General features: G+C 34.6%; 1 protein-coding gene and 1 long non-coding RNA gene across 8 annotated transcripts in view; one reads left to right on the forward strand and one right to left on the reverse strand.

Annotated features, from left to right (window-relative positions):
• LOC122576905 (phosphofurin acidic cluster sorting protein 2) overlaps window positions 1-14,287 on the reverse strand; it is a 156,660-nt gene that overhangs the window by 25,611 nt on the left and 116,762 nt on the right. For 4 of the 6 annotated variants that reach the window (XM_043747809.1, XM_043747811.1, XM_043747808.1 and 1 more), the window contains exons 2-3: window positions 8,667-8,735; window positions 1,682-1,985 (exon numbers count right to left, since the gene is read on the reverse strand). In XM_043747809.1, the coding sequence (XP_043603744.1) occupies window positions 1,682-1,985; window positions 8,667-8,735 (373 nt within the window). The remainder of the gene's footprint in view (window positions 1-1,681; window positions 1,986-8,666; window positions 8,736-14,287) is intronic. The other 2 variants (XM_043747810.1, XM_043747812.1) reach the window with 1 other exon arrangement.
• LOC122576910 lies at window positions 5,672-13,702 on the forward strand. Of its 2 annotated transcripts, none has more exons than XR_006319954.1 (5): window positions 5,672-6,064; window positions 7,277-7,453; window positions 10,347-10,531; window positions 10,629-10,837; window positions 10,960-13,702. It is a non-coding gene; the product is annotated as an uncharacterized LOC122576910 (long non-coding RNA). The 2 variants fall into 2 exon arrangements; XR_006319955.1 differs by having other exon boundaries at window positions 5,672-6,053.

Raw genomic sequence — 14,287 nt, forward strand, 5'->3', positions numbered from 1 at the left:
AGCACTAAAATTAGATTTTACACTAAAATCGAACGATAATCATTAATAACAATTTAAATAATAAAATTAATGAGAGTTGACGGCTAGAAAACTCGATATACTCTGATGCTTTTTTAAATAAATTCCTGGTAATATATTAGACAGGGATATTAAATTAGCTGTAATTCTCCTTTCACTCACAACCTTAATTCGCATATTCGTAGCTGCATCATGGCACAAGGTGTCCCGATTTAGCCTAATGCATTTGTAATCTAATCTCTGGAGATTCGAACGCCGCTATAATAACAGGGATGATGTATAGCTAAATTTCAAATTAAGCTGAACTTTCGCAGTAATAAATATATCAGTTGTACTCTAGCACTACATATATATATACAATGATTTTGATAAATTTTAATACGATAGCTATTTACTATATATATAATTATTATAATTTTGGTTTTCGAGGATTAATCCATTATTTATTGATTTGCATTTATTGGTTTATTGACTAATTGAATCTGTTACGTGGATTATGGAATAGAACAATCACCTGCCAGATTGTGCACAGTGAAATTTCCACAAATTCTTCGTTTTAAATTTAATAGTATGTACTTTATTTTAAGATTCCTACTTCATGTTATATTTTTTTCTGCAATGATGTAATTACTTTCGCAACGATAACTAAAAGAATAATATAATGAATTTTATTTTGTTTTTTATGTATTCAAACTGAAAATAATATTGTATCAAGGCTACTTATACCAACAGCAGTCAAAATGGCTGGTACTTGTCAAAGTGTACAAGAGTCCTGCAATTCGTTTATGGAACCCCAATTAACCAGTTTCCTTGTTTTCTACAACTTGCCACACGTTTTTCAAATTTTTACTGCGTACCATTGAATATGATATCAGTTATTAGGAAAATTCCGGATCGATCGCTAGATCGCTAGTTGCCAACACTAGAAATACCACACCAGTCAAAATGACTGGTTCTACAATTTTATAAATGTGGCAACCCTCGTTTAGGTCGATCATGGTCGCAGATAGATTAATAACAGCAAAAATGTGCTATGTCACATGGAATTGCTTCTGTAAGAAAATAATAAATCAATGAATATAAAAATATTCTATTATTACATATTTTTTTAAAACCAGTCATTTTCACTGGTTTTGGTAGAAATAGCTTCGTCTTAACTATCGATAGTTCTAGCGTTAATCGATTTGCAGTATATCTGCAACTTCCTTTACAATTTCTTCCACTCGCGTGTTAAAACAGCCGTAGATGTCTCTGATCTCGTAGAAAAATAAATAACAAGGAAAGACAGCATTTATTTTGTGCGAGTTTGGTCGACGTAGGAATAGTACCAACAGATAAGCTGGAACGTCGTTTGAACGTAAATGATACCAGTCTCGATTTCAAAGACACACGAGAACTTGTATGGCTCGTTACAAAGAATCAGCGAGAGAAAAAGCGAAACGTATGTCGTCGCAACCGACACAAGACGATCAGACAGAGGAAATTTCAAACGACGAATGTAATTTTCTTCTCGCTGATAAGAAAGTCGTCGTAGTGATGACGCATAAAACGAGGATTTTCGAGAAGAATATTCTTCTGCATTTTGTATTTATCGTATGCTCGTGTATTTATCGAATAGAACGTGCTTATCGAATGCAGTTGTAGATCGAAAATTGCTTTTTACCTGAGCCATATTGATAACTCCCTCGGCTAGCGTCTTGTACCCGAGCATCGTGCGATTTTTATAGCGTTTTCTCCTCTGCAGTTGTATCAGCAGCTTGTTGCCGTCCCTCTTGAGGAAATGCGGATACTGAAGCGCGAATTGCAGCTCTAGCTCGGTGTCCAGCATGCCACCGGTTGGGATGGCCATCTCGTTGGAGCGTAACGTCCTCTTCGAGCTCTGCATCTTCACCGCGATGCTAATCGACGTTAAATCAGAGCCTAATGGCCGTAAAATCACCAGCCGCGTCAAGGTCAACGAGCATAACCTAAACAAATTACAAGAGAAACATACGCTTTAGATTTTGCAAATAGTTGATAATAAAAAAATATATATATATTTTTTCTTAACTAATTTCAAAAGCCAAGAATTGAAATAAAATATTGGGCTGGCAACTAAGTGATTGCGGATTTTGACATTGGTGGTAATGACAAAATCCGCAATCACTTAGTTGCCAACCTTATAGTTATCGTTAGACTGCGAATTTTTATGCATTTGAAGAAGATTCAAAAACTGCAAGAACGCACAAAGTGCACGTAACATGCGAAAGTATAAGAAACTCGTTTAAAGTGAAGCAGTCGTTACGACGTCTAACGGGTGAGATGAATGTTCGTGTAGGTTCCACCTCTGCATTTACGTTAATAAAAATAAAAATAAAAATCCGCAGTCTAATTATGAGAATTTGCGTTACGATAAATAACAGGTTTTCCAAGGTCGTTTAAATCGCAAATCGATCTCGTTCACGTGGAAGAATTAATTTACATACCGAAGGACGAGATCGTTCGGCGTCATGAAACCTAACTGAGGTGTACATATTTCAATTACTTTAAATTAAACAAAATTCTATGGATGTGTCTATCCTGCAGAACTCTTGAAATTTCCACTGTCGAGTGGTAACCAAGATTTCTTCATCGAAAACGACGAAATTTTTCTCCTATTTGTTGATCGCGTGACATAAATCTCTATGAAATCCACTTTTATGCGGTTGACCGCTGTTGTGTACGTCCCTTAAAGGTATTAAAGGAATTCAAATTGTCCCGTTTGTACTTCGTACGAACTGATAAACTGATTGTACGATGATTATTATACGAAAATATCAGGAATCATGCATTGCTGCTAATAGATTAAGAAATTTGCTGAAATTAGAAATAAATATGTAACATGTTTATTTACATGGTTTATGTAAAATACGCGAAACCTATGTAATATGAAAAGTACGAAAACTAAAAATCCATAGTCCGGTTATTAATAACGTTAGAAGATGTGTATCGTAACGTGACCTCTGTAGAAATCAAATCGAAGAGCCAATAAACATTAATCAATTGTTTCTTGGTTTTTGTTTATGCCATCTGTCCAAAACGAATGGAACTAATGAGTGTTCTTTACAACTGAGTCGAAAGGTGGCACTAACATGCTTCACATCTACAGATGCACTTTCCTCTTTCATGAATTTGGCCTAGATCGATGCACAAGTTTTCTTTCGCTGTTGAAAAACTTGTTTCTCGTCACTGGACAGCGTTTTCTGCCAGCAATCGTCAATTATCGACGATTACGACGTAATTAACAACGTAATTGCGGCACATTACATTAGCTTCCATCGCTTAATTACACATCTGATTTATGTGAATCGCGAAAATGAAGTTTGTCAGTATAAAAAGAGAAGATAAATTAGTATAAAAATAGAAGCTAGTACGTGTAAACTTTAGAAGAATTTCAAGTAGCTTTTAATAGAAAAGAATAATGATGTTTCAAAAACAAACTAATTTAATTTATGCAATTTCACACCCGATTTATATGAACCGCGAAAATGAAGTTTGTTAGTATAAAAAGAGAAAATAAATTAGCATAAAAATAGAAGCTAGTACGTACAAGCTTTACCACATTTCATTGAATCTTGTTGAAATTTTAAGATTTGTTGGACGTTTCCACTTTTAAATAAAAGAAAAATATATTTTCTGGCTGTGCACGAAAACTGCCTCGTAAAATGCAATTTACCACGTAAGAAACAGATTCGCGTAAATTGAGCGTCGGTTACATATTAACACTTTACTGACCGCTAGTGGCTCAACAGCATACGCACGTCCGACCGGCAATTCAGGCCCAGATTCTCCATAGCGCCGCCTCTGTTTCGGTTTAGACTCTCCAATACCATTCTTTTCGTTTATCGCGAACGGTAAGTTTTTCAAATTGGTATAAAACTGTGCGAGCTTACAAAGCAACGCAATTGACGCAACTGAGCAAGGTACCTTAGTACTAAATGACAAATTACCGCTCAAAAAATGAGAAAAATTGTCGGCGACAAACAGCCGATTAATAGGCTATTGGTCGGTAAGCGTTGGTGACAAAAAACCAATTAATCGACTATCGGTCGGTAAAGTGTTAATTCATATTGTGCGCTTCAAACCATAATTGACCATGAAACACCATTAAACACCATTATCGTTGCAAGATAAATAGAAAATAAACCGGAATAACCCGATCTGCAGACAATTGTCAATCACGAACCTTCGATACGATAAACTAAACACGACAATGTGCTCGTAATAAATCGGTGGAATTTATCGGCTAATAAAAGATATTCAACGAGCCAAATCGACGATATTTTATTGGAATATCCTGTCCTAGCCTATCGGTAGACATTTGACGCTGTTCGAGGAGATTTATGGTGGTCGACAGGGGCTCGTTTCGAAGTGTTACAAGTGGACAGTTTTATTGCTATTGGTAATCGAGGTCGCGCAGCATATTTAGAATGATTGATGGAAGTCGTGAGATTTGTACAGAAAATGTAGGATAAGAGGTTCTTCGTCAGAAAGTTTCAAACTTTCGCTCAACTTCTTGCTGCTTTGTGATAGTTGCAACACGGTTACAAGTGGTTCAAGTGCGAGGTTTTAGTGGCACACCTGACTAGCTGCTAAGTATTTTTCCTTCGATTTTCATATACAGGGTGTTCGTTATTAGCTGGATATTTTTCTCAAGAACGATAGATGTGTGTGTGTAATGTAAGTGTTCTTGTAAAATAAGTATAACGTTTTTTGCGTGAAAGTAAGAAAAAACGAAGAATAAAATTTGTTCGTCCGAGATTAAAGATGAAGTTTATAAAAAACAACGTTCGAACGTGTTTAATTGAAAATCTTGTTACATTTATTACACGTAGTATATATTATTATTTATTATATAATATTATACGTAACGTTTATGTATCTACAAAGAGCTGTGTATGCGTGTGAAAGGAAAAAGCAGCTTTAGAAAGATACGTAGAAATAGAAATTTATTAATAAAAATTTATTAATAGAAATATAAAAATAGGAATGTATTAATAGCTATTTATTTAATATAAATAGAAATTTACGTAAAAGGGATTACAACTTTTAATTCAACTTTTCCCTCCTATTCCACATACTTTCTAAAATATTTATGATAACACGAAAAGTCAGAGAAAAGATTTCTTCGGTGTGGAGTTTTCACCCCTAGGACCGTTCCACTGTTCAGAGAAAATTGTTTCCTTCTTAGCATCTCATGAGCTACATTTGCCAAGTTTCAAACTTTTCTCAATTCTCCAGTTGCCAAACCTTCCCCTTGCCAGTTAAAAACTTCTCCACTCAAATAGCCCAAGAAGCTTCACGATGCACGTTATCATCCAGCAAACCAAAGTTCGGGAAAAATGAAAAAAAAAACTCGATCAATAACCTAAAAAGGAATTTTCCCGGGAAACAATGAGAAAATCTCTTCGGATGAGAAAAATTCAACGATATAATACAAATAATAGCAATTTCCATCGGTAAAACTTGGAAAGGTGGATCGAAGATTGAGAAAGAAAGCTCGAGACAATTTGTATCGAAAACGAGTGGAGGATCTCGCGGAGGCTGGTGCTGAGCCTTTGTTTTGCGGAAACGAGCGAGGCCGCTCGGCTCGTGAAACCAGGCCGAATTGAAGCTCGAAGCAAAAAGGCTGCTGCACAATGCTATCGATCAGACAGCTACGTAGACAAAGAGATAATAATCACGTCGGTTTGAAGATGTCACTGCGTGTACGTTGCCATGTACAATGATATGAAATATGGATACGTACGATACGACCAACGTAGAACGCGTCCTTGCAGTATCTTTGTCATCGAAGACGCGTTAGTTGGAGGCGGTGGCCTTTGACACGAGATCGCTAGAGTGTCTGACGTTTTAATTGCTTTGGCTGGCGAGAATCAGGTTAGGTTCAAGCAAAAGCGTTCGCGATAACGAGGGCAATGTTTCGACGTTGACTACGATGGACGAGAAATTACGACGTTTTGGCCCTTGACAACGAGGTTGTTCGTCGAGCTTCGCGAAAGCAAAGTAACAGTTTGGTAATGAGATGGTAATGCGCAGTAATGTACTGTAGTAGGTAGATAGGTAATACAGTTGTTAAATGAATTTAAGAGATTATCTGATATTTGTATCACAATTTGTAATTACGATATAGGTTAATTAGGATATTTAATAGATGAAGTGAATCATTTGAGATTTTGTTTATTGTAATAGCTAGATATGTAATGCAACTATTATACAAATTTAAGAGACTATTTATTTGCATAATTATTTTGCAGTCTAATTATGATATTTAATAGATGAAGTGGATCATTTGAGATTTTGTTTATTGTAGTAGGTAAATATGTAATGCAATTATTATACAAATTTAAGAGATTATTTATTTGCATAATTATTTTGCAGTCTAATTATAATATTTAATAGATGATGTGAATCAGTTTCAATTTCATTTACTATAGTAAATATATAGATAATACAAATTTATGAAAATAAGTATTTGTACAAATTTAAGAAATTATTCATTTGCATAAAAATTGTGCAATATAATTGCAATATTTGAGGGCAATTAATGCAATATTGCTTTTATTTCTTCAATCGTATTCACTCCGGGCCAACCATAATTATCAAAACTATACACATAGACTGCATTATGCAATTCCTATTTCTTTAAATAAATATTTCTCTTTAATATATCGCGTAATCCAGCGGCTGGAATATTAACATTTTCGCACAATTCTCTCATAACAATGTACAATTCGTAATGTATTTGCTATTTGCATATGTACACTACGTAAATCTCACGAGACATTAATAAAAGGAAAAAAGAAATTGTATTTGCAAAAATATGTATCATCGTATAAACATCCACAGTTCAATTATCACAGAATCAATTATGTTGTTTCTGATGATTTCTTCTGTCTCCACGATTTATTATATGATTATGGCAAGCTACATAGTACGATGTATAAAATATTAAAGAAAATCTCGTAACAATGTACAATTGGCAATATATGCAATTTTCACGTGTAAACTATGTAAATCCCATAAGACAATTCAAACTACTAAAAGAGAAAAAAATTGCATTAGTAAAAATATGTATCTGCATTTTGCATTGTATATGTATTGTATCTTACTTATTTCACGTAACATATACATGTATTGCACTTTAAACATCCATATTGCAGTTACTATAAAGTAAATTACGTTGTTTGTGACGCGATTGCCTGATGATATACGATATTTGTCTCTGCCTTTCTCATAGTTTCCTTCGTCTGCGCGATTTATTGCATGGTTATAGCAGCCACGGAGTACAAAATGTGGAAGAAAATGGCACGGGAGAGCGATTCCAGTTGGACAAATAAATCCGGCGACACGTAGAAGAGGCGGGATAATACAGTGCAGAGTAACTTTCGTTGAAAAAACAAGCCGAAAATTGAAGGTACGATTTGGAAGATCGTGGCTCGGGAGAAAACACGAATCGAACAAGTGAACAAGGAAATTGCTACGAAAATAGAACGATTTGCACACTGAAAAATAAATTTCTCAATATATAGAATATATTCACGAGGAAGGAAATCAATAGCGTGGAATGTTTTCCTCTTTCCTGAAAAAGCACTTCCCCTTCACTGGAAATAATTAACGCGATGTTCTAATAATTAACGTCTATCTGTTTTACATTCAATTTTGCAAAGAAACAATCCGCACATAATAACATCAGATAATTGTTATACTTTTAGCATCGCGAAAACTGTACGCGATTTTTATTGGGTTGGCAACTCAGTGATTGCGGATTTTGTCGTACCACCTAATGACAAAATCACTTAGTTGCCAACCTAATGAATTATCCCAAAAGTTTCTGACATTTTATAAGGAAATAATAGATGCGCAATATTTTTTCTTTTATTATTATTTTATTGAATTTTAGTATTGATTTTAGTATTATTTGCAATTCTGATTATATTATTGTTGAAAATGACAACGTGAGTTCGTGTTCGCCATCTATATGCAGATGTGTTAGTTACAAGGAAAAATAACTAGAAGATAGTTCTAGATGCAATCGATAGATTTAATCAATAGGTTTAAGATGTTCTTTTGTTTTTCTCCCTAGTGCATGTAAGAATGTGCAATAAAGGTTATTTTGGCTCAGAACGGTGTGATAGATTTATCCATAGAATATAATAATAGCTATTGTGATCCTACCTCTGAATATAGAAATAACAACAATTATATTATGTTGTACATTATATTATTTTGTAGTGATAGAACAAAATGGACGGTACATAATTCGATAAAAAAAATATAAAAGGAAAAATATCGTGCATCTACGTTGGCAACTAAGTGATTGCGGATTTTGTCGTACCACCTAATGACAAAATCCACAATCACTTACTTGCCAACCCAATACTTGCTGATAAAACGAAAGAGATTTTTGGCACAAGCTAATACTTCGTATTGTGATGAAACGCGATAAACAAAATGCGGGACATGAAACGACGAACAGCGAGCAGTTCGCAGTGGAATTTACTTTCGTGATGTATGCACACGTAAAACGGAAAAGTCTAAAATGGTATCATTTACTCGGACGTAATACATAGTTACAGTTATAGCTAAAAACTACCGACGTTCAATCGATATTCCATTTCTTGGCTTACCATTTGCAGTTCTTTGCTACTTTTCCGCGCATTATGCGAACGCTTGATCTCTTCGTTTCTTCCATAATTCTGCAAACCAATAGCACTTGAACAGATCTATTCATTCTTCGTGTTACACTAGATACAATTTTATGTTTGGCTATACTTCTTATTTTTTTTTCTTTTTTTGTTCTAAACACGTGACACTCGTAAAAATATCGTAAAATGTGAGAAACAGAATTTACGAAACATACGTACATCTGGAGATAAGAAGCTGATGAATTTTAAAAACTCAACATGTCGACAAAAATTACGGATCACTGGAAAATAAAACTTCTAATGGAAACTTGTGCGTGAAATGAATAACTAGCCAAGGAATTAAACAAAAAAAAGTAACATAATTTAATGAGACATTGAAGAGATTGGAAAAAATAAAATATTACGATGTGCAGTGCAGAAAATAATAATTAGCCAAGTCTCGTCGAATCATTGTATTCTACAAGATTGTACCGATTCGCTTTCTTAACTCTCGGTTGCCTTTATGGATCACAGTGACCCATAGCTTTGTTTTGGGAAGAAACATCTTCAAGATGTGACGCTTGCAATGACATTATTGCACAATCTACTGTTAATTTGAATTAATATCTTTTTTGTATTATTTTATTGCAAGTTGCCTTTTATTGAAGGTTGCCTTTATGGATCACAGTGACCCATAGCTTTGTTTTGGGAAGAAACATCTTCAAGATGTGACGCTTGCAATGACACTATTGCACAATCTACTGTTAATTTGAATTATTATTATTATTATTATTATTGTTTTATAATATCTGATGATTACACTGCTAGGAATCCTGTCAGTTTGCGTCTGGCAACTCTGTGAAGTTAGTGATGGGTCATTATGACCCAAGTGTCACAAATGTGCATTTTACTTTTGTGCAAATTTTACTGATAGAAATCATTATTACAGTTTAAAAAATTTAAATCTAAGAATTGTAAGAATTGTTTTTTTTTCATATAATTGCACACTTCTTATTCAAAAACTGCCCTTCCTCGACATGTCAAATAAACATTTTTTTAGGAACGCGCACTAAGAAGCTATTCCCCCCCCCCCTCCCAAAAGTTGCACATTTAAAAAGCATTAAATTTGAAAATTCCAGCGAGAAATGTCGAAACAGAAGAGAGTTGCAACAATTTCCCATAAAAATAATTTTCCTCGAAACCTACAGTTTCAAATATTTCCCTTTCCTTCTCGGAAACAACGTCACTTCCTTCTTTAGACTTTCCTTTCTTGTGAAAACATATTCCAGGGTATTGGAACCGTATTCTCAAATTTCCTTTGATCCGATATCGCCGCTACCCTTTCAACAGCAGTTGCTTGGAAATCGAACAGTGGGTCAGATTGACCCGGCGAAGCGAGCGTGGCAACCGAGGGCTAATAAAACCCGTGAAAACTAAACCGGCAAAGTAGAGAAATCACCTTCCAATAAGAAATTCAACACGACACCTTTGCTCTCTCTTTCTGCTTAAGCCAACCCCCCAAAAAACAAACAAAAACAACAAAACAACAGAATATCAATCTTACACTCAATTGTCTAAATTTCCAACAGAACAATTCCACCTGCGAACTCGTCGAGTTCGATCTCACACTGTCCCAAGTCCAACGCACAACACACCTTTTCCTAAACGCTTTTCTTGTTGCAGAGAATTCAAGAAACGACGCTGGAACACGCTGCGAAACACTGAACCAGGTTCTCTAGACGTGGCGGTAGCCTCTCAAGGTCCGCGTGGGTCAGTCACAACAGCCGACTGTGCAAACGGCGAAAACCATAGAAAACGAAGCACAATTGTGGAGGAACAAGCCCGTTTGCTACACGCCAGGCGGCAAGGTGGTTATTTTTATTTATGGAAAGCTTCCCTCTTCGGTTCGGGGGCGAGCTCGCTAACTATAGCTTCACGGCGCTATAACTACAGGTGGTGTTTCAGTTTCGCTGTACGTGTCCGCCTGGCGAGCCAAGCTACTACCATACACGACGATGGTGGTCGGTGAGCCGGCGACAGACTGCGGATCATTTCTTTTTTCCACCTACCAACCGCCCACGACGGGTCGTCGGTGGAGGAATAAATAGGAACCGGGGGCAGCAGACGCGGTGCAACAGAAATGATTCATCTGTCGAAGAATCGATAAACGAGCGGTAAGGTTGTCGTCGTTGTAGGTAAATTAGCCGCGTACAGAGGAGCACGTACGGTGGAAAGGCAATTTTACGTGGTTCTATTCGATTCTTTGTGTTTCTTATTTTTTTTCTTTTTTTTTTAGCTTCCATGGCTGGTTTTATAATTTTATTTTAAAATTCCTATTTCCTGGCGATAACAAGAGGAAGAATATAACGAATAATAATGGAATTGTATAGAAGAGGAACAATATAATGAATTTTCTGTGCTTCTATTTACTTAGAATGGAAATAATTTTCTATCGTTTGCTATACCAAAGCGTGGACGCCGAATGAATTATTGCTTTGCTTTATCAATATGACGCGATAAACAGTAATCTCATATATTAATAAATATGCAGAAATTGATTAATCGGATAACATAAGAAGTAACATAAAATTAGACGAATAAAAGAAATAACAGTAAATGTACAATTTTACATTAAACATTGAAATCGGCCATTTGGTAATGTTAATGTTAAAACTGAGAAAAGGCAAGTAATTGTATTTATTGGGTTGGCAACTAAGTGATTGCGGATTTTGTCATTAGGTGGTATTGATAAAATCCGCAATCACTTAGTTGCCAACCTAATAGTTCTCTTGTTTTCTGCAACTTGCCACGTGTCTTTTAACAAACGTTAGAAGTTTTGTAGACTTGTGTTTTATAGACTTTTGAAATTTATCAGACAATTTTTGTAATACAACAAGGAAGCAAAAAGCATTTTTGCAAGCACTGAATGGGGTTGTATCGTGTTCACGATTCGATCAATTACGAAAATCGTAAACGACAATTTCCTTATTTTTCAGATATTCTGCTCATTGTTATTTCGTATCGTAGAGCTCAACTTAGTGTCACTTTAAAATACTCGTCGGATAATGACGAATTTCGCTTTATATAAACGTCCGTTTTCTTTATCTAAAAATCGTTATCGTCTTCCAATTCTGAGACTCTTCTTTTATCTACTTTTATCCGCTTATTTATAAAATAGCGCCAATCTCAGAACTAATTCGAAATACAGAATCATTATCTGTCTATCTATTAATAACTTACATCACTGACGTTAGCCGGAAGTCATCCGTCGATAAACAAATTCACTTTCGCTGCTCGAAGCAATTGATTAATAATTACTAACCATAAAAGTAGAATTTTCGCTCTTGAGAAACGATACCTTCGACAGCAATGCAAATATTTCGTAAAAATACCAATGAAAATATTAACAATTTACCGACCGCTAACGATTCAACACCATACGCACGTCCGATCGGCAACTCCGGCGCAGATTCTCCCTAGCGCCGCCTCTGTTTCGGTTTAGACTTTCCAATACCATTCTTTTCGTTCATCGCGAACGGTAAGTTTTTCAAATTGGTATAAAACTGTGGGAGCCTACAAAGCAACGCAATTGACGCAACTGAGCAAGGTACCTTAGTACTAAATGACAAATTACCGCTCAAAAAATGAGAAAAATTGTCGGCGACAAACAGCCGATTAATAGGCTATCGGTCGGTAAGCATCGGCGACAAACAGCCGATTAATAGGCTATCGGTCGATAAAGCGTTAATAACACAATTTGTACAATCGTTGACCTCTGGATGACACGCGTAAGTTCCGTAGAACAAATGGACAACCTTCCACGCCATTGAAAAAATCAATAGGATAAATGGAATTGCTCCGCTTTTACAATAAACAAATAATTTCGCATTCCGATCAGCCGACAAGTTTACGCTGACCAACTTCACGCGCATACATCCGACACTGCTTTCACACTATTGAAACAATTGATTTGCGAAAAAGCATAAAACTTGCGTTTCATTCGATAAACGCACGAGAGAAAAGATAACACGTGTAGGAAAATATCATTTTTTGAAAAATCCGCGTTTTACTCGTCGTCGATGTCCATTGCTATTGCAACGAATACGTTTGTCCATTAGTAGGAAAAAAATGATTTTCGTCGCACGAAATATGTGCCGTCCGATCGTTTCGTATCAGTTACGACGACGTGTTTCGTTGTGTTCTTGTACAAATCGGGGAAATTTAAAACGATATAATTTCAATTCTCCTCGAGCCAAATTAAATTCTCTTTACTCGATCAAGTTCTGACTGTTGGTGAATGTTCAATCTGCGGCTTATTGGACGAACGAACAACACCTTGCGTTGTTTCTTGAAACAGAATGAAGAAATGTAAAACGATATAATCTCGATTCTCTTTGCATCGAATCAAGTGATTCTTTGTTCGCTCAAGATCTCAGTTGTACGATCTGACGATCGTTAAACAAACGAACAGCATCCTTCAGATGCTTTATGCTCTTACCGCGACTCTACAACAGTCGGTTGTTTGTAACAGCGATAACAAAGTGGAATTTGTCTCATGATGAAGCGGTTCTTGGAAGGTCTGTCGGTTTCTTCGGTTTGAGGATAAAAATAAACGAAACGTGCGAAAAATATCGTTTCAAGGTAAGTAAAACCGTGCAAATATGAATAAAACGTGGTAAAAAAAGAGTCGCGTAATTTTAACCAAGACGTGTTAAACAAATTGTGTAAAAGTTAATAACACGTGTTAAAAGGTCGTTGTAAAAGTGGATCTTGTAGGAAGATTCCCAGGTGTAATAAAAATTTCGATGCTAATTTCATAGCAAACTGTAATTTCCTTTTCGATAAAAGCCCAAAAACAGGGTGGAATTGAATTTTTTTGAAAAATGAAGTTACCCCACTTTCACGTATTCCACTTTAGATTAGTCGTTTACTTTTTTCCTGGCTGCTACGTGCATTGTGATATAACATGTTAATAATAATGCAATATTATGTTATACAAATAATGTATATAATATTATATATTACTAGTATTTTTGTTTCATTTTACGTTTACATTATATATTTATACTGTTATTATATATATATAATTATATATATATAATTATATTATATTATACAACGTACTACTATATTTAATTTAATTGCAATTTTTATATTTAATTATACGTATATTTATACATTAAATATATAATGTTACATATAGCATAATATATTACTGTATATATCACAATATTATATTATACAAATAATATATATATATGGTATTATATATTACTATTATTTTTATTTTATTTTTTATTTGCATTATATATTTATACTGTTGTTATATATATTTATATTACATTACACAATGTATTATATCTTATTTAATTTATAATATTAATTATATAATACCGAATTTCAATTTATATATTTAATTACATACATATTTANTATATTAAATATATAATGTTGCATATGGCATAATATGTTACTATATGTATCACAATATAAATAATTTATACACATATACGTATAATGGCATAGGATGTATATATGATGATACAATATTATATTATACAGATAATATGTAAAGTATAATAAAATAGTATGATATTATATATTACTATTATTTTTGTTTTATT

The sequence above is a fragment of the Bombus pyrosoma genome, linkage group LG17 (genome assembly GCF_014825855.1).
Source record: "Bombus pyrosoma isolate SC7728 linkage group LG17, ASM1482585v1, whole genome shotgun sequence".
Classification (NCBI taxonomy): domain Eukaryota; kingdom Metazoa; phylum Arthropoda; class Insecta; order Hymenoptera; family Apidae; genus Bombus; species Bombus pyrosoma.